The following is a 27,083-nucleotide window of genomic DNA, read 5'->3' as shown; positions in this document are numbered from 1 at the left end:
TTCAACTTTTTTATGGGGGTTTTCTGAGGCACAAAGAATTTTGGCCTCCTTTTAAACACTTGTACTTTAATTTGATAAAACTAAAGTTGCAGAGTCGACTTGTTCCAGCAAATCTTTTGTTGCTGTTGTCATAATATCACACTGTTGTGATCTATAATGTATTCTTTCCCGATATTTCCACTGATTGCATACCGATTTTTTTATTACAAAAAGTTATAAACATCCTGTAACAAAGGATATTCATAAAAAACTCCATATTTAAAAATATTTTCTCAATCAAAATGCAATAGGATGATTACATATTACTGTACTAAAAAATATAGCACTGCAATTTGTTATAAAAAAAGATACCCATAAAACTGATACTTTCAGCTTAATTTATCAAATACTGATATATTTTGATATGACACATACACACACACACACACACACACACACACACTGAAACCATATATTGATCTGTAAATCAAAATACAATACAGCATTCATGATTTGAAATTTCTGGCAAGGGTTGAAAACTCCAAAATGGATATTAACGCAGAATGAGAACGTATGACTAATATCATTACTGTATTCCAAATAAAATTGTGTCATAATTATCAATGTCATTAATAATTGCTGAATTTATTCTTCCCTCTGTAATTTTCTTCACTTTTGATAGACTATTTTTAGTGGATAATTTCCATATATTTGAATTGTGTGTTCTTGACTTTCAATTAATTTGATTCATACGCTACAAAATAGATGAGGTTACCTCATGATTGAATTTTTAGAAGATTAATCATTACAAAAAAAGTGTATGAGTATTCTGACAGTTACATCACTCAGGGTACTGGTTAATATTCTGATTAAGATTAATCAAACTTTGTATTTCCTTATTTTTTTTTCTTTTAAAGATCGTGTTCCTTGAAAATTCCTGAATCAATTTAAAAACAGCATTTAAGATAAAAAAAAAAATACTGAAAACTCATAGTGCTACAGAATATCTAAAAAACTACTGTATTGTCATAAACTACTGTTTTTCTACATTAGGTTCCTATAATACAAAAAAAGTATTGAAACTGAAAACGCCAAGTTCTCTTAGGACCCTTCAGTAGATTATTATTATTATTATTCTTTTGAAACAAAACCTGTATTTTGTAAAAAATAAAGACTACACCTTTGGAAAAACTGCATACAATTTAACTAATTTTGAATTCCCTTGCACGACTTGAGTCTAATTACAACAAAGTGAAGTGAACTCATTTAAGCCTTCCAGAATTGAAACATGATTTAGTCTTATTTATCATATGCTGGCAACAAAACGCAAAGAATCCATCATGACGGTGGAGGGGGTACAGTATAAGGAAGATGATCAGTGTCTGATTTAAATGTAAAAACAATACAATATGAATATAAAGGCCCCTTTCAAAAATTGGTCAAGGCAGATCTGAATTAAAATCAGTCATAATAGATAGTTCAAAATGTAATAATCTAACTATTTAGGTCTTTTGAGAAAACCTCCCGTAATCTGTTTCACTTCTAAAAGCAAGTACGAAACAAAAGTAAATGAATGCGTTCAAGATGATTAGTACTATAATGAATGAAATACCAACATTCTAAGAGTAATAAATGAACATCAAAAATTGCTTACATTGATTGGTGTTCTTTCTTAAGCCTTGGCACTGTCCTACAAAGTCATGAAAGATCCATAAAGAATTCTATTAGTTCAGATTACCCAGACGCTCATGTCTACTGCAAAGAGCCATAGTCTGTAAAATTTACTTTTGTTGCATAGTATCAGCAAAGCTAATACAATTGTTTAAACAATAATTTCATCTTTGATAAAAGAAGATTCATGAATATATTGAACAACTCACTACTAGAAAAAGAATACAAATGATTATGCCTTAATACAGATGGAATTTGATTGTAACAAATATGTGGACAGAATATGTTGATGAATGTCATTTAATTCAATATAGGAGTACAGTACATAAGTCCTTTCAATCTCTTTTTAGTTTTGTTAACAAAGTAATCATACATGACTAGGGCATGAGATCATTGGGATATTATAATGAGTACCTGACTACCAAGGATATGGCAAAAAGTATGATGAGATTTCTTATCCTAAGAGGAAAACAATATGACATCAACAGCAACCGCTACTGTCTTGAATATCAGTAATGAAAATAACGCTAAACTGTTTTATCTGCTTTATAGTAGCAAACATTGGTATCTGTAAGACAGTCAATTTGCCTTACCAATTCTCTGTTATTCTACATTATTGGTACACAAAACGTCACAGAAACTGCTCCTCGTCTTCATAACATGGACATTAAAGAGAACATCAACAGAATGCGCTAATGGTATTTCAAGACGGGGCTGAGATATCAGAAATAAAGTACAGTGAAACTTAATGCATTTCATTTTTATATTTACATGGACTATTTACTCATGGCAATGGATATACAGTAAACATTTCTAATACTCAGCACTATTTTCATAACTGGATTTTAGAAAACAGTGAAATAATAAAAATTTAAATTCCAATACAGTACATTACACAGATCAGTATAAAAATGGGAAATAGAACCAATAAAAAATTCTGACAAACTGCTTGATAACACAGCAGCTGTAGTGAAATACCAGTATTTCTACAAAAGGCTAGTTTGGATTTGAGCCAATTCTCTAAGTTCATATCAAGAATGTGCACAAAATATGATTAATTTATTTGAAACAAGGACAGGGATATCAAGATATTTTGTAGAAAATGTAGATTTCATATTATAATAGGAAACTTATGGTATTCTCAAGTCATGGTAATCCTTGGTGTTGGACATGAACTTTGTTACTATTATTGTAACTGAGTATAGAAGAGCACTTCTGATGATTGAGTAGAGCAATCACAAACCCTTCTTCTATCTCCTTATTACAGTAAATTAACATCTTGTGCTCTGGTAGGAGGGAATGGATGACAACCCAACTTTCCTTGTAGATGACTACTACAGCTGTATGTTTGGGCTGGAATTCTGTGAAACTTGCAGATGAGTCACATAAGCTGCCGAGTTATTCACTGACCTACAATGGGAGCTGGAAGCGAGGGAATTTTCGTGGACGTTAAACTTTACTCACTAGTCAGTTTACAAACTGAGGCACCATGTTGAAAAATTAACCACAACAGAGATGGAGATTGAATTTCTCTGATTAATGAGTATTCATTTAGTGTTTTTATAATGCTGAGCAATGCTCTTTTTCAGTACCAGCACCCTTATCATCAGCTTTAACTAGGCAGGTTAGTACTAGATCAATGCCTATTAAAAGGAAACAGTAGGCAGATGTTCAATAGCTGTACAAAAATAGTGAATAATAAGACTTCTGCATCATTAATACTTTCTTAAAAGTGAACAACAGAATGCAGAATCAGTAAAAAGAGATTCCTATAAGGACTACAAAATAGCAGTTTAAGTAGGTAGATAACTTGGACTTGTGTCACATAGTTGCCAAGCTTTTATCCTTGACTTGTAGCTGCAACTGAGGGATGCTTGTAAATCCTCAGAGTAGTTATCTTAGATGGACACCTTTTAACAAACTACTCTGAAAATTCAGTCACTCATAAAGCTTATGAAATACTGTTTCTGAACACATACTGATTCCATGGAATTCATTTCAGGTTTAGATAATATCACTCATCTTCTTTATAAATCTCTTCAGGGTTATCTTGCGTTTTGTTTTTACAGTGCATTAAATTCTGGCATAATGAAGAAAAACTTTACAAATAATAAGTAACTTCCAAGACATTTTCTTCTCATAATAGAATGAAATGAAACTTCTTTACATAAAATTTGAGTTCAGTATAAAAAATTTTCACTGTCTTTGTGTACAACTTATGCTGTTATGTAAAGTATTATGCAACATCAGTAATCCTCTATTATCAACATTCATGTCATGAAAGCCTAATGAAATGATCACATACTGCTAAACTTGCTGCTCTACTGCTATCTGAGATCAGTATTTTGTCTGTTTCAACTCTATTTTACCTACCTTCACTGATTATTGCTGATGCTGTTCTCTCTATGATATAATATATGAATATGAAAATTTAGAACATGTCCCAGTTTTATTTATACCCAAGTGTCCTTTAAACTGTAGGCTGTAATATACAAGATACTTGTAACTTTGTCAAAAATAAATATTTCTACTGCCATAGTCAGATATATACCTATTTTCACTTTGTATACAAAAGAAATCATATACGAATGTGTTATGAGGATTGTAAGTAATAAATATCCACCAAACTTATAATCCTCAACACTTATAACATTCAACAGATTAATTTCAGAAATATATATAACTGAACAGACACTACATAAGGCTTTCTTCAACCATCACTGCAGCACCTATCTAGAGAGACAAGATATTGTGATAATCATCACAATCATACTTAAATTCTAAGGTTCCCATCATGAAAGCTTAAAATGGGATAAATGCTTCGAAGCATATCAGGAATTTTTCATTCGTTTGACTCCTGGCCTTCCACTGAGAGCTGAGGTGTCATAGTGTCTGCATTGCGGACATAGGAGGTTCGTGACCGCTGTCTGCGCACTTTTGGTGGTCTTGCTAAGCTGATGGGGGTAAGGGGGGTTGGAGTGAAGGCATTAGGGTGTCTAGGCCGTGTGCCTGTTAATATTAGAGGAGTAGCTCGCATATGCCCTGGTGCACCACCACCAGGTAAGGTACCACCACCCATACCACCTGTGTTGGGAAGCCCACTTGTACCCCCAAATATCCGCATATCACCTTGAAAGAGGAGATACAGCTTAATATTTTTACCATAAAAATTATTTCTATGAACCTCCCTGATGTTAATATTGCTTCTATCTCCAAAACTTGGAAATGTCAATCTAACCTCCTAAAATTATGAAATTTCCTGTTTTCTTTCCTTCCAATATACTAATGCCTCTAGTAAAGCAATGCGACTTCCACCGCCTAACAACAACCTGCTGTGTACGCTGTATTGCTCTTTGGTCTTGATGTCAACTTAAGAGTGAAAAGAAGTGTTCCCAAGTTGTCAGGTTTTATGTTACTTTTGTATTTATTTTAGTGATTTAAAGATATCTTCTCCCAGATTTATTAGCAATTGCTGCATTTTTGTGCAGAGGAATTGTTTTGGGGTGATCATGATCTCCATTCTTTGTCTCGTGACAAGAACAATTTTTCAATTTACAAAATCCTGTGATAAGTGGAAAGGTCTCATTGTTCCTTTCAGGAAACTATGTTTCATGGTTGTTGATCAGTTTAAAGTTCAAAGTGTCAAGGCAAGCTTACTTTTAGTTCCTGGGAAACACAGAGGAAACTAGGCTGGTTGATTGTAAAGGGGAATGATGATGATAATGCCACTCCAGCCTTTGACTCTGCTATAGTCTTAATGAGTATAGGTTTGATAGTCATGAGATTATTATGAATTCAACACCATTAGCTTCTTTTGTGTACCCTCAGAAGACCAATGTCTTCAATTAAAGGTAATTTTTCAGGCCTAACCTGCCCTGGTCCAAGCCCTATCCCAACTCCTCAAGTGGTAGCTATTTTACACTGTACATCCCAGATTTGAGATACTCTCATAGAGCCTTGAAGTCTTTATTTACTTTTAAATCTTCTGCTGCAAGATCCCTGCACTCCCACATTTCTAGTCACTTTTAAACACCTAGATTGTGAGACTGAAGACATAGATGGGAACCTGGATCCTTTATTCCTCCTCTTGCTAAAGTAAGTTCTTCTACTTTAAACAATGGGTTATCCTGTATGTGCTGAGATGGTAGTCTGGATTTTATGTCTCCACTCTCCATGAAATAAGTGCCCTTTAACAATTCTCATTACTATGTGGATGTTGGGGCAAATCAAATAATTCCTTTAGACCGAACTGTTTTCTTTTTTAATTAATCTGTTTAATAATTGCTAAACTGTTTGTTGCAACATGTTTAAATGACTAAGCCTTGTTTGCTTGCAAGTTCAGCAACTAGCTCATCACAAGTTTTCCTCTGACTGGGTGAATGTGGGGATTAGTACCTCTCTTGCATACAGCAGTATCTTTGAAAGATGTGCGTATGTTTCCGTAAGTAGTATATAAACAATCTAACAGTTTAGTTAGGTCTTTAAACTATATTACAAAGATGACAAAAATTAATATACAGTATACAGTAAAGAATAATAAGGATCAGCTGAGATATCTCCTTTTAGTCTTCAAAAAAAAAAATATTTTAGAATTTCCAAACAAATTATTTAAGGTACTTAGTGTTTTGGGTAAGATCAATTAATTTTTATTCCAAATTAAAAGTACTGCAAGGATGGTAATTAATGGATCAATTGCCAATCTATTTTTAGAATGAGCTGTTTTTTGTCCCTGAGCCCATCAGCAAGAAAATTACAGATTATTATAAAAATTCTTTTAGATCTTTTAATATATGTACAGTAGTATGTAAAGATATACAGTATATATAATTAAATTGAATTTTAACTTTAAATATTGATTATCTATTTATTGGTTTATTTTAATGTTGCCAGGTTTTAAATGATTATTACTATCTCTTGATATAAAAGTAGTAATTCTGGTTTATAAAATGCATTCCATATTCACACTGCGTACAGTAGTTTATAGTTTCAAGGCTGCTCATAAATGGCAGAGGCAAGGGACAGTGACATTATCGTATCAAGCAGGACAATACTCTGGAGACTGACCATATATATACAGTACATATGATCAGCCCCCAAGCCCCCTCTCCACCTAACCTAGGATTAGGTATGGTTTTTAATGTCTAATGAAGGGTAAAATAAATGTTTATTTAAAACTAACAAGTCCATAAACAATTAATAATAAAGTTTCTACTATTTCTATTTCTTTTCATAATTGAGGGACAAGTGATGCTAATAATTAGAACTCGGTTTACACATGACTATTTTCTTTGGCAGGAGAATACGGCAAAATCAAAGATTAAAATGAAAAGATCCCTTATTGTGAATCAGTCATGTAGTACGGATTGAATTAAAGAAAAGTTTCCCTAATTTTTATCAGGTTGGAATGCCAGGAGAAGCTTCGTTTCGATCCGTAGGTGCTGGCAATAGTCGAAGAGAGTTCCAAGATTCCTCTATCCTTCAGTCTTCATTTGCCCAGAAACCAATCCCATGTTAGCTAGATGGCGCAACAAATGCACTAATCTTTGGGGGCTACGAACGCTGGTCTAAGAGCCCCTGTCCGGAGTGAAAGATCTGGGCAATCTGGGTGTGTGTATGGGTATGTGTGGCACTAATCTTTTGATCATGATAGTAAATATTTTGGTAAAATTTATGATAGAAGAGGTATTAAATATTTCTTCAGGATTTTTACAACACGTTATTCCTTATCCCTAAAGTACCGGGTAGTTGGAACCAGTTCTGGATGTCTTGATTCTAAAAAGTTTACAATGCTCAGTTTTCCATGGAAGCACCTCATCAGTTTTGGGGCAATAAAGAAGGGAAATTGGATGTTTTAATTTACATAACAAATACATTTTCCCCATTCCTGTCCAACTGAATTAGAAGAATTCAAGGTTTACCAATGAAACTGTTGGTCTTTTACCAGGATGATGACCCCCATTTCCAATGGCTAAGAATCCTAGGATCCAGACTTCTGTTCTACCTGATGACTGACAATTTTTTAATACAGTATGTTGGAAAGAATGCAGATTCAACCAGCATAGTTGATCAGGTTTCTAGTCTGCGTAAAAGAATCTTTGGGTGTCAATTCAGAAGATTTTTTATTTGAATATGTTAATAAAGTTCCTTTTTGGGTTTTGCAGTTGAAAAAGGGGGTTTAATCTTTCCTTTGCTATCCAAAGTTCAAAGGATGAAGTCTGGTAGTTTTGATGTGGAGCAACTTTCATGGCTCACAATGTCTTTAAGGGAAATTTGTTCTGAAAGACACCTTACCATGAAACCTTTTAAATTTCAGAGCAATGTAAATTGGAACAAGATTTTTTAGCTGGATACAATTTCAACTCTCAAGTCATGTGAAAAACCGGATTAGGATTTAACTATGAGTTTTTGGGATAATCCCGATTGATTGTCCCAGGTTTTCTTTGGAGATGAAGATCCCAGACCTACCTCTCTTTACAGATCCTTCACAAGAGGTATTGGAAAAAGCTCTAGATCTTTTACATCCATCAGAGAAAATGGATGTGGCAGGGATCAAATTTTTATGTCAATTGACAAGAACTTAAAAGTGATATTCAGGGCTCTTCAGCTTTAAGAAACCCTGGTTGTCTTTTAAAAGACCGTGGTAGTATTTTCAAGCTCCGCGACAGCATTGGGATACATCCGGAAATAAGGGGGGCCAAGATTCAATCCCTTTACTGAATAGAATAAATACTATTTAATTGGGCAAATTGGAGAGTAATAAGTCTTCTTCCTCGGTTCATTGATTGTAAATCAAACATTGTAGCAGATGAGCTTAGTATTTAAAACATCAAATGCATGAAAAAATGGTTGCTAAATCTGCCAACAAGATCAATCAAATGCAGATATGTTTGCAAAAGCACTAAACAAAAAGATAGATTTTTGTTCATCATGGAGGTAAATGTGCAAGACTGGTCAAATCTGGATCTACACTTATCCATCTGTAGGCATGATAAACACAACTAGAAATTTTGTGAACAGCAGGAGGGCGCTGATAACTATATTTTGGCTACAAAGAGAATGGTTCAGTTTTGTGGTCTGTTATTGGAGGGTTTGATTGGGTTGCCATGGAAACCAATCCTCTTAGACAATCAATTATAGTACATGTAATGCTCTAAAGCCTTATGAGTTTCATTTTGCCAAATGGAGTCTTACTAACTGTATCCTTAAAAGCAAATGACTCTTTAGGTTAACTATCATACACTTAAAAAGTCTACTATAGTCCATTTCTTTTAGCGATGCAGATTTGCACCGACTCGCAGCGGTGCCCTTTTAGCTCGGAAAAGTTTCCTGATCGCTGATTGGTTGGACGAGATAATTCTAACCAATCAGCGACCAGGAAACTTTTCTGAGCTAAAAAGGCACCGCTGCGAGTCGGTGCAAATCTGCATCGCTAAAAGAAATGGACTATAGTTATATTTATAAAAAGAAATGAATGACTTTTATTTTGACTATTTCAAGTCGAAAATTCATGTTACTGGAGCTAGTAATAATATTTTAAAATTTATATGTTCCCTTTTCAATAATCAGAAACTTAAAATTTCAGCCATTAAATGTATAATCTATGCTGATTTCTGTGTTTGATTATATAAGATTAGATTTGTTCCTATCAGGCCTTTTAGCGGGTGTTTTTTGGTATCTTAATATTGAAATACTTTTAAATGTCATATCTATTTTTTTTGTAATTTCGACAGGTTACAGTATTTAAATTTTTCATATCTTGAACATTTGAAAAAAAAAATCTTTTAATATCTTGCAGGTAAAATTTTTTCAGTAGGCTTTAGCATAAATAAAGAATTGGTGAACTGCAAACAATATCTGTTAAAGTAGTCTTTGGTAATCATAGGGTGATTTCATCTCTATTTGTCTGATTTCAGAACAAAAAAAATTATTTGAGACAAGGTTTGTAACATTTTTTAAATTTTCCTTCGTTACAAAAGGAAGTGGTACTTCATTTAGGGCAGAAATGTCAAACTCAAATTCTTTTGAGGGCTAATTATGCCCTTGGTTATTGTCTCGAGGACCATCAAAGATTTGGTAATTACTTGTTGGTATGACTGAAGATTACAACTTATTTTGCTAGTCATCCTGGTTTACTAGAAATACTTTATTTGGTTTCATCTTAACAATTTAGATAAATTTTCCTGTTATAACATTTATAGTATCTCTAGGTGAAAAATCTTGTCACCTTGCAGGCTACTTAAGACCATCTCGCAGGCCGTGAGCTTGAGTTTGACATCCCTAATCTAAGGCATAGATTTCCTTGACCAGTAAAGCCATTCAGTATTATTTGGATGATTCTATGGACATAAGAGGTAATGTACCTAATTTGTTTTATGGTATTAGGATTACAACATGGCCTGTCCAAGAATGTAATGTCTTCTGAATTACTGCCTGGTAGTGAAGCTCAAAAGGAATTTTATCCATATGTTATGAAAGATCTGAAACTTAGGGTTCGTAATACAGTATAAGAAGTACAGCTACGTCTAAAACTTTAGCTAAAACCTTTTGTTTGGAAAGGGTTTTAGAGAAATTTCAATGGCGTACCAAATAATTATTCTCTAAACGTTAACTTGAAGTCTTGGTTTACGTGTTCTGATTGTTGAGCTTTAGGGCCTACAGTGGATGCTGGAGATGTGGTCTGATAGCACAGTGAATTCAAAAGGTTAGTTTTGTAGAATTAGCAGTCTAGTAACCTTACAAATTTAATTTGCTGGTTTTTGTAAAATCATAAGTGTAGTTCTATGGTGATTAAGGTTTTTGACATACAGTATAATTGTAATACAATGATTAAGAATTTTTTAAATTTGTCAATATATATTCTAAAAAGAGTACCAAAAAGTCTAGACCACAGGCAAGTTGAGGATATTTAATCAATTATGCTTAACTTAATACCCTATCTCTTTCCTTCACTGGCTACTCGCTACCTGTAGAGTGTAGGAGTCGGCAATATGAACATCAGGGGAGGTTCATAGATAAAAACATTATTTTAATAATAAAATTTATTTCTATATTCGCCTGATGTTCATATACATGCCCACCCTCCTCACCCCTGACTGGTAGCGTCAAGAGGATAGAAAACTATTTCAAGATAAGAGCAATATGACATGCACAGCATGTTATTGTTGTTAGATGTTGAGAAGTCTCATTGCTTTACTAGACATTAGTATATTGGAAAGAAAATGGGAAATTTCTTCATTTTAGGGGTAATGTAGACATTCCAAGCTTCTGAAGATAAAAGCAATATGATTAACAGGTGAGCATAGAAATTTAAAAAATATTAAAATAGTTGCTCTCACATTACCACTGATATTATTTAATACCTTATACGTTTTGAATCAAGCCTTTAATGCTACGCTATCTATGAAGAGGCTCATTAATTATAGGAAACACACGCACAAAATCACTAACTTTGCATGATGGAGTACGGTCTCGTGAGGAGTTGAGTTGCTGGAACCCCTGGCACACCACCCACATTTTGTGTCATGGCTATTATTCTTTTCTCCTCCTTGCTATTACTTGACTGGTCTGGAATAGGTGCTGGCATGAGTGTGTGCATAGCAGGTCCTATATATGGCTTGGCAAAAACAGGAGGGTGTGGCGTGACACTCCCTGGGGGACCTGTCGGTGGTGTTGCACCTCCACCGTATTGTAGCATTGGCTGCGGAGGTGGTGTTCCAGCAGACCCCATCATCTGTCACCAAAACGATGGCCTACATTAATCACTTTTAACTGAAACCATGCCTACAGAAGAAGATATAGTAATTACATTTCATACAGTGTAAGACAAGTTGCCTAAAACTTGCATGCCATATAAATAATCCACTAGTAGAGCTACTGGTCATATCCATCTGCAAGTCCACATGCACAAGGTGCTACCCACCTGTACAGAAGGCCTAAAGAAGGTTGTGAAGAGCTGGGGAGGGGCGTGGGATGTGGGGGTGGGGGGTTGCTGGGGGGGGACCATTGCCATATATTGCCCCCCTATGCCTCCAGCAGGGGCTACCCCAGCCCCCCCACTGCCGCCACTCACATACCCTAGACTCATACTCATGCCCTACAAAGAACCAGAAATCACCACATCACCAAAAGATTTGGTAAAATAAACTACAGCTCTTATCCAAGCTTAATTTTGCAGTTATCAGCAGACCAACTATTGACAGTCTCATAATTCTTAAATTTTTCCAGCTGATATAGAGCTTTTGGCATATACTGCATAAGTTAAATGTATTCTAATTATCTACTAAAAAAAACTTTATACTACCGTACAGCATGGAAAAATAAAATCTTAAGAGACTTTAAAAATTTGGTAGCACTACTCACATATACAGTCAAACTAATAATGTAAGATGGAAGCTACTAAACTAAATACAGTTGTTAATTAAAGCATATTTACAGTGAAATATTAATAAACTACATTGATAAGATACAATAATGTGAGAAAGGAAAATAACATAAATCAAACATAAATCATACAGAATTTCATGTTATTACTGCAGGTGCAAATATATACTTATATGCTTCGCAACATTTGGAAATTTGAAGCTTGCAACATTGTTACTACCTATCAGATTACTTATACTGTATATGCATAAAAACTGATAGAATAGTATACTTTGCTTTACTTGGCAATACGCTACAGAATTGCAAGGAAGACAATTATATAAAAGAGAATTAAAGAATCTGATTAAAAAAACATAAATTCTTGCTCCTGCCTTAATAACTGATACAATATCTAAGATATATTTACTATCTTAACCACTACTATTACTGTACTTTATGTAAGGTCATTAATGTATAAAATGACAGTACGGCAATAAAAGTGAAGAACATTGATTATACCACAATATGGAACAGTGCAATTGTACATTTAGCATCTTTTGGGTTCAAGAAAATTCTCACTGGTGAACTGACAGGTATCTCAACAAGCTTGACATGCTACTAGATTCTTCTATATAATAAAACAACAGGAAAGGACATTTTGTTAAGGAATGGTACTTCTACAGAGCCTTGCAGTGCCAGCATCCTTATATACAGAGCCATAAAATTACAGAAAAGAGACTGCCTATTTCTCTCTCCTTCCCATCCTACACCACTTTATTTCACCTCTTTCCAGATTACATGCGAGGTGTATCCTAAACAGGTTTAAAAATCAATTCTAAGTATAAATCTTGAATGTTTCTTAAACAACTTAATCATTGCATCTATTGAAACAATTAGGTATTTTAAATCATTAGCCTTCATCATATGTAACATTATATTGCTCCTTGGCTAGTTTTATGCCAATTATTTATTTTAAAAAGATTAAAAATTAGTAAAGGTTAAGCAATTTTGTCAGGGAGAAGCAGAAGAAAAAGCTGTGTCAGCAGCAAGTGATAGCAATTTCATGTAAAACAGCCATTCCTTAAGATGCAAGTGTGCATTTGAAACTATAGTGTTTACAATGGACCAACTCTCCTGAAACTCCCCAGGATTTTCCTGTATGTTTCAATTCCTGTATCTCCTCACCTGGTTCCAGGACAAACACACAACCACCATCTCAGACACCTTTTCAAATCAATCAAGGCTAAGAAATTGTGTTGTTATACCTCAGAAGCAACCTAAAGTTAAGTTTGAACCACTTTGGTACTACTGCTGCCAGCTTTTGGCATCCCTCTATAATCATTATCTTGAGCTTGATCAAGTATTCACTTGGTTAGAAAGCATTGAAAGATCCTTCCAACAATCCCCTACCTTGACCAAGTTGGTGAATATCAGTCCAGAGCAAGAAACTTTCATCTTGGTTCTTCATAAGCTATACCTGGGATCCAATGAAGCAGTGTCTTGTATAATCCCGTCCTCAGAAGGGGGGAAGATTTAAATTCACCAAAGTTACCTGTTTAGTCTCAGTTTGATATATGTACATTCTACTACATTTCAATCTTCTCCATTTCCCTATAAACCTTGTGGGGCCTTTCAGTGTTCCTCTCCTCATGTAGTTTCAGTGATAAGACTGGCAAGACATTGAATAACAATAGTTGAAATTTTCTTTAGTTCATACATAAATTCAAGTTGTCTCATTTAGAACTTTAGATTAATTTCATAAAACAGGTAATACATTACTATTACAATATCATAAGTTCTTTCCCTAATTTCTGTAAAATTCCATTGTGTAAGTACCAAGAAAAAGTTGAAAAACTACTCATTAGGATAATACTATATACTTCTTGCACATAAAATCTTAGAGTGCTTATTCTGGTTCATATATAAAAGATTACCTGGTAAACATATGGAATGGCATATGAAAAGTACTTGCAAGTGCTGTTAAATCTGAGCGATTATTAATTCTGTTTGTGAACCATTTTTTTCCCTTTAGCATTTGTTACAGTAAATCTAACTCAAAATTATGATTCCATTATTTGTATGGGGTTACACCTTTATGTATAAGCTACCACCCAGCTTTGATTATAAATACAGTATTCTGTACTGCATTATTCTTGAAAGAAAAACTTCTATCATCATATTGCTAACTTAGCATTTCATCCATATCATATTTTTGTCTTTGTACAAATAACTCTCAGTGGAGTACAAGGATAGCATCAAATTTATCCATTAATGTATTCAATTCTGAAGAGTGTTGGAAGTAATAAAAACACAAGGGTATATCAAACTACAGCAGATTTAATGATAAATTTAATTTTTAAGTTGATTGAAATGAATTCTCATATTTCATCACGATTTCATATCTATTTTTTTTTCTTTTGATTCTATTTCATCAGTCTCATTTTAAGAAGAGAAGCATGCAAAAGAAGTAAGTTTAATTTAGTCAACATTAACACAACCTTCCTCAAGAGCCCACCTTTTTGTGTAAAAATTATTTATTTCCCCCAAGAACCTTTATACTGATAATATATGATTATCTTTATTTCTATCATCCTCCCCTAATTTCTATATTGCTTCTTCCCCAGAAGCTCGATTTAATTGACCTATACCCATGAAAATAAAAAAAATAAAAAAATCCCATTTTCCTTCCCTTCAATAACCATATATCCTAAATAAAGGAAGGAACATTCTAGTTGTAAGTGGTAACTGACATGCCAGTCTCTGTCTCTTTAGTCATGTAGTACTGATCCGACCTTCAGCAAATTATTTAGTTATTACAGCCCATTAAGATGTCCTCACCTGCTTTTCTTAGCAGTTACTGCATGGAGTGTGCATGGGAATTGTTTCTGGAAGTTCATTATCTATATTCTCTTGGTGTTTAGTGTTGAAGGCAATACAGGTACTATACTGTGATTTAAATAACCTGTGTGAAAAGTGTGTTTCCCTCACAATATCTCTCAAGTGGATGTATGTTTCAATGGCTACCGATCAAGTAATGGTAACTCGGTCCTACCCGCCCCATTGCCAACCTAACCTAACTCTCCAAGTTGAGTCTAGTGCTCATAGTGTTTCTTTCAGTAAGGGTTCTGAAAGTTCAGATTTGAAAGCCTTTCGCAGGACTTCAAATTTTATAATCAAATTAAACCTTTCTGCTGCTAAACCCATACATGCCCTAATTCTAGTTGCTCTATAAAAAAACAATTAGATTGCACGACAGAAGACCAAGTGGGTAGTCTGGATCTTAATATCCCTGAATTAACTGAAGTAAGCGCTCATGAATTATATCTTATTACATAGGTGGATGGTGGAGATTATCGTATGATTCCCTTGAATCATGTTGGGGTGAAAGAAGTTTCATCTAACTCATACATTTGCATTGTTTCGATTGGCAGTGTGTTCCTTTTGCTTAGAAGCTTAGCCACTAGGTCATCACGAGTTATTTCAAGCAAAGCGAATCTAGGCACTAGTTCATATACTAACAAAATGAGTCCTTTGCGCACAGGCGCAGCATTCCCCACATTCACTCCAGTTGTAAACAAACAAGATAATCGGCTGCTTTACCATCCGTTTAGGCTACGATACAGGAAGACGAATAGAAAGATCACAAAGACAACATTGAAAGTCAGTTTCGAGGGGGAAGAGTGGCGAAAACAGAAGGGGAGCCGTTATCAAGGTTACCCTTCCTCCCGTACTATTACCAGTATCCAAGATAGTGCTTATTCCTATTTTCGTAGCGATTTCGCACGGTGGTTTTCCCTGTTGATCTAACGTTTGTGATCGTTATCTTGAGGGTTTATTATGCAATCTCCAGCTTCTTCTGCCTCTGGAAAGTTGAGTATTTATTCTTTACAGTGTATGATTTTTAGCTCCTGCTTCACAGAGAAATTAGTGTAATTTTATGTGTTCGGAGCTTGGCCGAACACCGGAGGCGCCATGGGCGCTGTCGTTCTAAACGCATGTGTTATTTAGTTAGCAGAATGACATTCCCGGTTGTAATAGCATTAATAAATTATGAAAGCTATTTAGGCACAATTATACTAGTAAAGATATATATAATTATGCATATATTTTCCTCTTTCTTATGTCGATCGTATACGTTAGAGTTTCGGCGATTTAGGTAACCGAGATCTCGCCCCGCGCTAGGCTACCTACCCTATGCGCTTTAGTATACTTTCATACATGATCCCAGTTTACCTTCGTGTATCATTTTATCAATTCAACGGGTGATAGTATATCTCCTAGAATTAGTTATATAACTCGATACTCGTCTCCTGTGGAGATTTAAGGGTAATCCCTCCTTCCCTCTGAGTGCCGCCATTGGCGATAACCCTATCTGGTCTTGCCATAGAGTAGTTCACTCTGGCTTGATTAGGCTGGGGTTTTTCTGTCTCCCACCCTTGCCGGTGAGTATCCCGGCTTTGGTTTACGACAGAACCTCAGAGTATTCAGTCTTTCTGCCAGCGGCAGAGCAATAGGGCGAGTAGTCACTCCCCTGCCGGCTTACAGCTGTCGGCATAGGAGGCTATGCCTCCCTAGGCCGCACCTGAAGTGGTAGTATGATGCCGCCACCTTCTCCCCTGCGGTCTACAAAACTAGTCCTGTTTCGGCAGACTCTAGGCTGAAGAATAGATATTCTTCTGCCGCCTAGGATGGCGCCGATACTGAAACAAAGTTTCTTCCTTGTGTGGTAACGGCGGCAATCCTGCCGCCTTCTTCCACACTTGATATAGGACCCTTTTCCCTGCCCCTCTCTGTCCTTTAGCGATGACCTAGCTATCGCAACCCTGTGACCGTCGCCCTACAATCTCACCGCTTGCCGGGTAGGTTGTGGCGCCGGCCGGGCTCCTACATCAGCAGCTGCATAGTCACTTAGTCTTTGCCTTATGGACGCAAGGCTCCGGGAAAGGTTGTGCCGGCTGTGATGGATGCTGATGGGAGACCCCTCTACTGTCGAGTGTCCTCCCATGGATTGCCATCCACATCCCTGAAGCCGGCAGTGACCGGCAATGGAATTTGTGGCTGGATGGAAGCTTGAATGATGCATTCTCCCCTTCCATTTGAACCCTCATTCTGGAGGAAGGCAATAAGGTTAAGTACTTACACCCTTATTTATTGTTAATAAACATTTTAATAAGGCAGCCCTTCACTCCATGCTTTCTCTCTCTCTCTGTCAGCTAGTGCCGCCAGGTACTAACCCAGCCGGCAACATGCCGTCTGGACTGGTGCCACCAGGTACGAACCCAGCCGGCGACATGCCGATTAGGCCGGTGCCGCTAGGTACTAACGAGCCGGCGACATGCCGGCATGTCACCGGCTGGACCGTGCTGCCAGGTGCTAGCCTAGCCGACAACATGCCGGCTGAACTACAGTATGTGATTATACAGTAGCCAGTATATTTGCAGTATAGTAAATACTGCAGACAGAAAACTATAGTATATATTATACAGTAGTTATTTTCCAACATACCTTGTGTTTCCTTGCACAGTCTATTGTTGAGACCAATCCTATATTGAAAGGAAAGATTCCCTTCAATACACTGATAGTTAATCAGTTAACAACTTACCTCACAATACTAAAGAACTTAAGAAGGGTCAGTGTTAAAATACACTTATCTATCCCTAGGGGTTAGAACCTTTCTCTTTGAGTTTGCCTGAGTAGGGAAACTCTATGGCTTTAATTTTGGGGGAGGTCACAGCAATTGGCTGGACAGGAATCACAAGTATGGGTCTTTCCTAGTTCCTTTCTAGCTTGACTATCCTAGGCTATAATGGTTAAAATATTAATATTAATATTTTGCATAATTTGCTTATCATGTGAGATAAACAACCTCATACTCATTTAATTTTCCTCTCTTTAAAGGCGGACCAAATGAAGTGTGATGTCATCTTCTGCAACCACAGGAGTAAGGACTTCTGTGGTCACAAAGCGTGCAGGTCTCATGCCCCCTGCACCGCAACTACCGAAACCCTGCAGTACTGGGACCCCCAAAGACTGCAACATATGCCGGACCTTGGTGACCGAAGGTTTCGACGACCCCAAGTCAGCGGAGTCGAGGGATACAGCATGAGCAAAGCTGTGCAGATGGGTACGAGGGTTCCAAAAGAACTCTACAGGACCGTACCTTCCTAATGAAAGGATGCGCGACTTGCTGTTCCCGAAAGTGGGTATCGAAGCTGTCGTATCCCAGGCACGACCTGAACTTCCCTGCGTCCAGATTGTCGTCGAGATGGATGTCAGTGACGCGTTACAAGGCATGGACATCCACCAGGAAAGGATGTCTGAAGTGTCCACGGACACTGAAAAGGATCTACTGAAGGATGATCCCGAGGAGGAGTCTACTCTACCTCCGGATGAAGATGATGAAGTCGAGTCAGAGTCCCTTCCGTCTGTGCCGGCACCGGAGCCGTTACCTTCAACATCTTCTGCCCCTCCATCAGACGACATGAGACAGGCACTGGCCAATCTTACGGCTCTAATGGAGAGCATTCGCAAGCAAGGCGAAGCTAGGGAAGCGAAACTTGAGAGAGAGCTCCGTGAAGCTCGATTCTCCACCTCCCGAGGGTAGTACAAGTGACTCAGAATCCAAGACCTCCCACCCTGCTCCGAAACTAATCCCTGGAGATATGCGGACTTTATGCCGATCACCAACGGCAAACTCTACATATTGGAGAAGATGGGAGCCGTCCTCCTAAATGACATTCAGTTCTGGGCAAGCTTCAATGCTTGCTAGACTGCTTCATTCGACTGAAGCAGGAGCCAGCGTTGAAGGAAGAGACGGAACCCAAGGAGGTCATGGTATTCGACCACGACAAGGCACAGGCTCTCTTGTCGAGCAGCCTAAAGCACAAACTCTAAGGTGTCTGCCCTAAGCAAGAAACATCCTACCTTTCTTGCTCCAGCTTCAATATCCTTCCCCTTTACATCGAAGGCTTTTAAAGCCGCCGCCAAGGCAGTAGAGGCAGGCAAACCTTGCCCTACACTGGAAGAGTGTAGACCTCTGTCGTTAGCCCTGCCCATGGAGGATAAGGATTGGGAAGAAGTCCACCTAACCTTCTCAATAGGGAAGTTGAATGCAGATATCACGGGATGACAGTTCAGCGAGAATCTTCCGAAACTGTCAGACTTTCTCTTGCGTAGGGAGCAAGAGACGAAGGAGAGACTAGCGGCATCCCTGTCCCTACAGAACTGTATGGAGATGTTGTGCGGCTTAAAGAGCACCCCAGACATGAACATGGTCATGGCCAAAATGCAGATGGCCACCTTAGTTAAGGACCTGTACGGCTTTATGAAAGCCAGGAGAGCATGTAGAGAGTTCGTGTTTGCTACAGCAACTGTAAAACACGAATCCAGGAAGTTGATAGCTTTCAATATCTGGGGCAAAGACCTCTTCCCAAATGAAGTGGTCAAAGAGGTAGTTGACAAAGACGCCACGGAGAATATAAATCTTCTCCAGAAGTGGAGCATGTCATCCAAACGCAAGTCTTCCTCGGATGCGGGTCCCCAACCTAAGAGAAAGACCAAGATATCTACACTACCCTCTCGGCCTGCCCAGCAACAACATCCCACAGTCACCATGACCGCGGTACCCCAAGTGGTTGCTCAACCGCAAACCACATTCCAGATGGTGCCTCAACAGCTGGTTGCCCAGTCATCAGCATTCAACCCGGGGTTTGAGAGGCAAACCACTACCTTTCGTCCCAAAGGTAGAGGCTCCAGACGGGGCTCCTCGAAACACCCCTCACGAGGTAAGGGAGGATGCGGTCAGGGAGGTAAATCCTCCAGACAATCGAAGCAATGAGATGCTTCAGGTAGGAGGGAGGCTCCAACAATTTCAGGATCGTTGGACCTTCGATCCTTGGGCCCACAGCCTAATCAAGAACGGACTTGTATGGAGCTGGAGCAAAGCTCTACCATCAATTCCTCAATTCTTCCAACACTCCACCCCCTCACTGTAAGAATATACCGTAGAACTATTGAGCAAATGAGTAATAAGGATAGCAAAGTCCATCAAATTCCAGGGAAATCTGTTTTATGTTCCCAAGAAGGACTCAGACAAACTTAGAGTCATTCTGAACTTGTCGCCACTCAACAAGTTCATCGAGAACAGCAAGTTCAGGATGTTAACCCTTCAGCAAATAAGGACCCTGTTACCAAAAGGGGCGTACACAGTCTCAATAAACCTGGCAGATGCTTATTAGCATATTCCAGTCAATCGCCCCCTCTCCTCCTACCTAGGATTCGAGCTACAGAAGAAAAAGTACGCCTTCAGAGCCATGCCCTGCGGACTAAACATAGCCCCAAGGATCTTCACAAAACTTGCAGACGCAATCGTTCAACAACTACGCCTAGAAGGCGTTCAGGTAGCAGCGTACCTGGACGACTGGCTGGTGTGGGCAGCATCCAGGACGGCTTGTTTGCAAGCATCCAAGAAAGTGATCCAGTTCCTGGAACATCTGGAATTCAAGATCAACCTCAAGAAGTCTCGACTCTCTCCAGCTCAAGAGTTTCAATGGCTGGGAATCCATTGGAACTTGAAGTCACACCGCCTCTCCATACCCCCAGGGAAGAGGAGAAAGATTGTAGGATCTGTCAAGAGACTACTGAAATCCGACAGGATCTCAAGATACCAACAGGAAAGAGTACTGGGCTCTCTCCAGTTCGCAGCAGTGACAGGCACAGTGCTAAGAACACAGCTGAAAGATGGGTCAAGAGTCTGGAGAAGATACGCATCGAACGCTCGAAGAGAAAAAAAAAGACCGATACTGACCTTATTATGATCACTTCTCAAGCCATGGTCGAAGGCCGAGAACCTGAAGAGGACTGTGCCCTTACAACCACCTCCGCCATCGATAACCATCCACACGGATGCCTCGACGGAGGGATGGGATGGGGAGGTCACTCCCATCAAAGGAAAGTCCAAGGGACTTGGTCTTCTCTGTTCAAGACCTTTCACATCAACATTTTGGAGGCCATGGGAATCCTTTTGACGTTGAAAAAACTCTCTTCTCGCAGATCAGCCCACATCAGGCCGATCTTGGACAGCGAAGTGATAATGAGATGTCTGAACCGACAAGGCTCGAGATCGCCCCATATCAACCATGTGATATTAGCCATCTTCCGTCTGGCGGAAAAGAAGAGATGGCACCTATCAGCAGTTCACCTTCAAGGGTTCCGCAATGTGACGGTGGACGCTCTATCCAGGTTCAAGCCGACAGAGTCAGAATGGTCCCTAGACGCAGACTCATTCTTCTTCATCTCACAACAAGTCCTAGAACTGCAGATCGACCTCTTCGCGACGAGCAACAACAAGAAACTACCTCGTTATGTAGCCCCATACGAGGACCCTCTAGCGGAGGCGACGGACGCCATGTCCCTCGATTGGAACAAATGGAACCGGATTTACCTGTTCCCTCCGACCAATCTCCTACTGAAGGTCCTCAACAGGCTGAGATCCTTCCGAGGAACGGCAGCTGTGGTGGCTCCCAAGTGGCCCAAGAGCAACTGGTTCCCTCTGATAATAGAACTGAAGCTGAGGCTGGTCCCTCTACCGAACCCAGCACTATCTCAACGGGTTCAGAAGTCGACTGTCTTCGCTTCATCACAGAGAACCCAAAACCTTCATCTCATGATTTTCTCGCCTTAGCGGTTAAGAAAAGATTTGGGATCTCAAAAAGCAGTATAGACTTCTTAGAAGAATACAAGTCCAAGTCAACCAGAAGACAATAAGAATCGTCTTGGAAAAAGTGGGTTGCTTTCGTCAAAGCAAAAGGACCGAAGGAAGTCTCAATAGACTTCTACCTGTCCTTCTTTATCCACCTTCATGAACAAGGTCTGGCAGCCAACACGATAACTACGTGTAGGTTGGCTCTGACTAGACCTCTTCTATACGCCTTCCAAGTGGACCTGTCAAACGAAATTTTTAACAAGATCCCAAAGGCATGTGCTAGACTCAGGCCTGCAACTCCTCCAAAGCCCATTTCATGGTCCTTGGACAAGGTCCTACATTATGCTTCAACAGTGAACAATGAAGATTGCTCTCTTAAGGATCTAACTCAAAAAGTTATTTTCCTGTTCGCTATAGCCTCAGAGGCTACAGTTAGTGAAATAGTGGCCCTATCCAGAAGCGAGGGCCATATTCAGTTCACAAAAGTAGGAGAACTGAATCTTTTTCCTGATCCAACCTTTCTCGCCAAAAACGAGCTACCCACTAAGAGAATCTGGAGAATCTGCCCTCTGAAAGAAGATGTCTCTCTGTGTCCAGTAGAATGTCTAAAGGTCTATCTTCGAAGAACTTCAGACTTCAGGGGAGGACAGCTCTTTAAAGGAGAAACTTCAGGATCAAACTTATCCCTGAAACAACTGAGGGCGAAGCTCATCTACTTTATTCGCAGAGCGGATCCTGACAGTACACCCGCAGGTCATGATCCAAGAAAAATTGTTTCATAACTGAACTTTTTTCAGTATATGGACTTTGAGCGTATTCGCTCATACGCTGGATGGAAGTCATCCAGAGTGTTCTATAAACATTATGCAAAGCAAGTGCATGAATTGAGGCATTATGTGGTGGCGGCAGTTAATGTATCAAAACCTGTCGTCTAGTGCTGCGATGAACAGTGAATTGATTGGGACTCTCAATTATGGTGAAATGGTGTTGACACCTTCCAGTGCAATACTTTTGAAGTGAGTGTCACCATGGTGACACTAAAGACTGTTAAAAAATCTCAGGTGTAGAATTATACAGATAACACTTGTGCCATGTGTACTTTACACAGTATTGATAATATCCAACATTTACAGAAAACTATATTAGAAAATTTTATCAAATTTTCAAATTTCATTGTGGCACTAATAATTTCTTCGCTTTCAGGTAGAAAATTTTTTTCTGTATTAAGTTGTATATATGTATGATTCTCCTAATATATATTAATATATATTACACGTGTTATTCTATCTTTAGTCATTTATCGTAAATAAATGTCTATTAAAGTGTAATTGCGTCTTATTTCACCCCACAATTAACACAAATAAAGTATAGCCAGAGTTCTCTTACTTATTTACCTAAGTAAACCTCATATAATTATATGCTTACGGACAATAAATATAGTTGATACTTTTGTTCCAACAGTATATACAAACTGTGAGACTCTTGTATATCTAGTGGATACTATGTTTGTTCATAAAGTATATGCAAACCTTGAGACCCCTTTTCTACTATCTAGTATGACTCTTCCCTCCAGGGGGCAGGAAGCCCTAACATTGTCTATGATTATTGGTAATGACGTATAACGGTAACGTCATGTGTCTCAATAGTCCGGATGACCATAGAAAAATTTGTCCCAAGGTTAAGGCACTTATGAAAATCCATAGATACAGTACTTTCTAGTAATTCTCTGGTAAACTTCCATCAGGACGACATGGCTTGAGCCCAAAAAACGGATTTTGAAGCGAAGCGAAAAATCTTTTTTTGGGTGAGATAGCCATGTCGTCCTGATGGACCCCCCCCCTCCTTTTCCATAGAAAAGGCCTAGGCAAGATCCCTCCTGAAACTACAATATCTGTAGCACCATGCTCAATGCTACAAGAAATAAGCGCCATCTTGGATACTCGTAATAGTATGGGAGGAAGGGTAACCTTGATAACGGCTCCTCGTCTGTTTTCGCCACTCTTCCCCCTTGAAACGAAAACGCTATTCATGGTGAAGATTGCTATGAGTCGTATCAAGACATACATCCCCTGATATGCGATATCCTTAAGGGAAATTTTAAGGATATTTGTGCCAGGAGTTAGAATTCTGGAGACCTAAAGGTCAATTCCCTGGGAATATCACTGTAGCCAAATATCCCTTAAAAAGTTACCAATATGAACCTTCCATCTGGACGGCATGGCTATCTCACCCAAAAATAGATTTTTCGCTTCGCTTCAAAATCCGTTTTCATATGTCATGGCTCATGGGCTATGCAGCTAGATAAAGCTATTTGCAACTGCTTGGTGAATTTACTGCTATTATTATTATTATTATTATTATTATTATTATTATTATTATTATTAAAAGCCAAACTACAACCCTAGTTGGAAAAGCAGGGATGCTATAAGCCCAAGGGCTGAAATAGCCCAGTGAGGAAAGGAAATAAGGAAATAGATAAGCTACAAGAGAAGTAATAAATAACCAAAATAAATACCTTAAGAACAGCAACAACATTAGATTAGATATCTTATGTGTAAACTATAAAAACTTCAAAACAAACAAGAGGAAGAGAAACAAGATAGAACAGTGTGCCTAAGTATACCCTCAAGCAAAAGAACTCTAATCCAAGACAGTGGAAGGCCATGGTACAGAGGCTATGTCACTACCCAAGACTAGAGAACAATGGTTTGATTTTGAAGTATCCTCCTAGAAGAGCTGTTTACCATAGCTAAATAGTCTCTTCTACCCTTACCAAGAGGACATTAGCCACTGAACAATGACATTGCAGTAGTTAACCCCTTGTGCAAAGAAAAATGTTTGGTATTCTCGATGTTGTCAGGTGTGTGAGGACAGAGGAGAATGTGGAAGGAATGGGATAGATTATTCGATATATGTGTAGGCAAAGACAAAATGAGCCGTAACCAGAGAGAGGGATCAAATGTAGTACCGTCTAGCCAGTTAATGGACCCAATAACTCTAGTGGTAGTATCTCAAAGGGTGGCTGATGCCATGGCCAACCTACTACAGTACCTGGAGTTTGATGAGACAAACTTTAAGATGATGATAAATTAGTTTTTCTCTACATATATAATAATAGAAATTGTCAAGAGACCCAGGATCTCTGATTTCATGCCCCCCCCCCCCCCCCCCCCCCGCCTTCTTGAGGTAGTCTGTCATGGAGTTTTTAATTATGACCTCCTACTGTCTTGCCTGAGATAACAAAAGGAAAGGAATGGCGACACCAGGAAGACTCCAGTTCCCTTAAGTTTGTATATTTATCCCGCATGGATCAAATCCCTTCAGATTTCAGTTCCAGTATGTGCGATCCCCACCCATGGTCCGAGGCATCCAAAATGACCTAGGCTTCCACTTATGAGAGAAACTAGCAACTACCAGAACTTGACTGGATTGTGTGCTGGTACTATGATAATTTCCTCCTTGCTCTGCTTAGAGATTTACCCTAGAGCTTTCCAATTCTGGAAGGTCAAGGTGTGATTAACTTGATTAAAAACCATACCTAGAAATGGTAAAAGGGAAAGGTCCTCAGGGAAAATTTTGTCATTCTGAATGGTGTGACAAGAGGATAGGTTGCTAAACATTCTTCACCTACTGCTTTGCTTAAATTAAGTATTAGTGATAAAAGTACCGTATGTCTTATTATGTGATATAGATTTTTATTTTTGTAACAAGTAAGCCTAAAAAATATAAATTATCAAACAACTCAAGTGAGAAAAAGATATGGTAAACCATAAATGACAAATATCTAAACAGTTACTATAAATTATTTAATAAAAATTGACTCGCTTAAATTAATACAATAAAAAATGAAAAACAGCAACATTGCACACCTAAACTATATACAAAAGAAAATGGTAATGAATGAGATTTTTACTACTCTTAACATCCAGCCCTCAAAATTGTCACCATATACAGAACTATACTCTCACTTAATATTATGAAGCAAAAAAAAAATGTTAGCAGAACCCAGCAAACTACCACTCGCTGACATTGATAAGCCAAACTTGGAAATGAATTATGTTGATATTTTCAGCACAGTGAAGAGCTCACTCAGAATATTCTTTAAATATTTAATACTTAAAAATCATGTTGTACCTGAAATCCAAACGAGAAATGGCTAAAGAACTTCAACTGAAGTCGGAGGAATTGTTGCACAACTTAGGTTTATCTATGAATTTACAAACATTGAAAGCAGTAAAATATCTTATTCCCAGCTGCAGAAGATGTATGAAATGAATAATAAAATTAACCACTGAATTACAATAAGAAAATCACAAGCAAATCCAAAGAAGGATGGAAAACTGTTAGATTGTTAACCCAGTTAACAGACCCACACACACAAAAAAGGACTGTCTGCCACAAGGAATCTGAAGGAACTCTTAGGAACATGATTTCTTTTCTTCTAATTGTTTGGAATCTCAAATTTGCACAAATAAGCAATGTTGAAAATAATAGGTTTTTGAGAAAAAGAACCTTAAATGACTGTAATTGAAATTGTTTGAAGTCATTTATTCTTTCATGAAGAATTAAAATTTTCTGCATGTTCGTACAGTAATATATGAAGGTAAAGCTGAAATTATTTGGACTTCCTGGAGTGAAGAGAAATGTCTACATGATCCAGAATAGAGTCATGCAGTATATGAAATGGGTTTAAATTCACTATTTAAAAAGAACCTGTTGAAATAGTTTAGATACTTAACCATAAAATAGGATATATTTATGTTCAACAGAATTACAGTATGTACAGTACTTTTTCAATGAAGATAGATTACCAGTTTACTTGTACTCAATACAACTTTATGAAACTACTTCTGCAAATTCCTTTCTGAAAAGAAGCTGTACAGTGGATCCATAAATCAATTATCAAATAGATACAATTGTACAGCATTCCCTCAGTACATAGCTGTTCAAAAATTATTTTGTGGAGGAATAACCGAATTTTGATATTAAAACTTATTTCTATACTCACCTAATTTTCATACTGCTTCTTCTCCAAGAGCTTAGTTTATTGACAGTTACCCAAAGTATCTATTACACACTTCCGATTTGCTTTCCTTTTAATAGACACATGCCTCTAGTAAAGTAATGAGACACTCTATTGGTTAACGACAAGAAACAAAGCACCAAGGGTTCTTTGTAATTCAGTTTTGGAATTGAAAGTATTTCCTATTCCTTGACATCACAAGTCAGTGGGGAGAGGATGGGCATGTACAGTATATGAAAAAAATTTATTGTTTAAAAAAAGTTTATTTCTATGAACCTCCTGTGATGTTCATATTGCTGACTTATTTTCATAGAATAGACAATGACATTAGAGACTTGTGAAACATTA

General features: G+C 37.9%; 1 protein-coding gene across 7 annotated transcripts in view; it reads right to left on the bottom strand.

Moving 5' to 3' along the window:
- Positions 1–251: 251 nt before the first annotated feature.
- Positions 252–27,083, bottom strand: part of LOC137652292 (cAMP-regulated phosphoprotein 21-like) — a 383,279-nt gene continuing 356,447 nt past the window's right edge. For 6 of the 7 annotated variants that reach the window (XM_068385596.1, XM_068385599.1, XM_068385601.1 and 3 more), the window contains 3 exons: positions 11,570–11,743; positions 11,098–11,380; positions 252–4,779 (listed from right to left, as the gene is read on the bottom strand). In XM_068385596.1, coding sequence (XP_068241697.1) covers positions 4,493–4,779; positions 11,098–11,380; positions 11,570–11,743 — 744 coding nt within the window. In that variant the 3' untranslated portion in view covers positions 252–4,492. The remainder of the gene's footprint in view (positions 4,780–11,097; positions 11,381–11,569; positions 11,744–27,083) is intronic. The other variant, XM_068385602.1, reaches the window with a different exon arrangement.

This window comes from Palaemon carinicauda, chromosome 13, assembly GCF_036898095.1.
Source record: "Palaemon carinicauda isolate YSFRI2023 chromosome 13, ASM3689809v2, whole genome shotgun sequence".
Lineage (NCBI taxonomy): Eukaryota > Metazoa > Arthropoda > Malacostraca > Decapoda > Palaemonidae > Palaemon > Palaemon carinicauda.
Note: the sequence above shows the minus strand (reverse complement) of the source record. Positions and strands in the feature narration are given on the sequence as shown.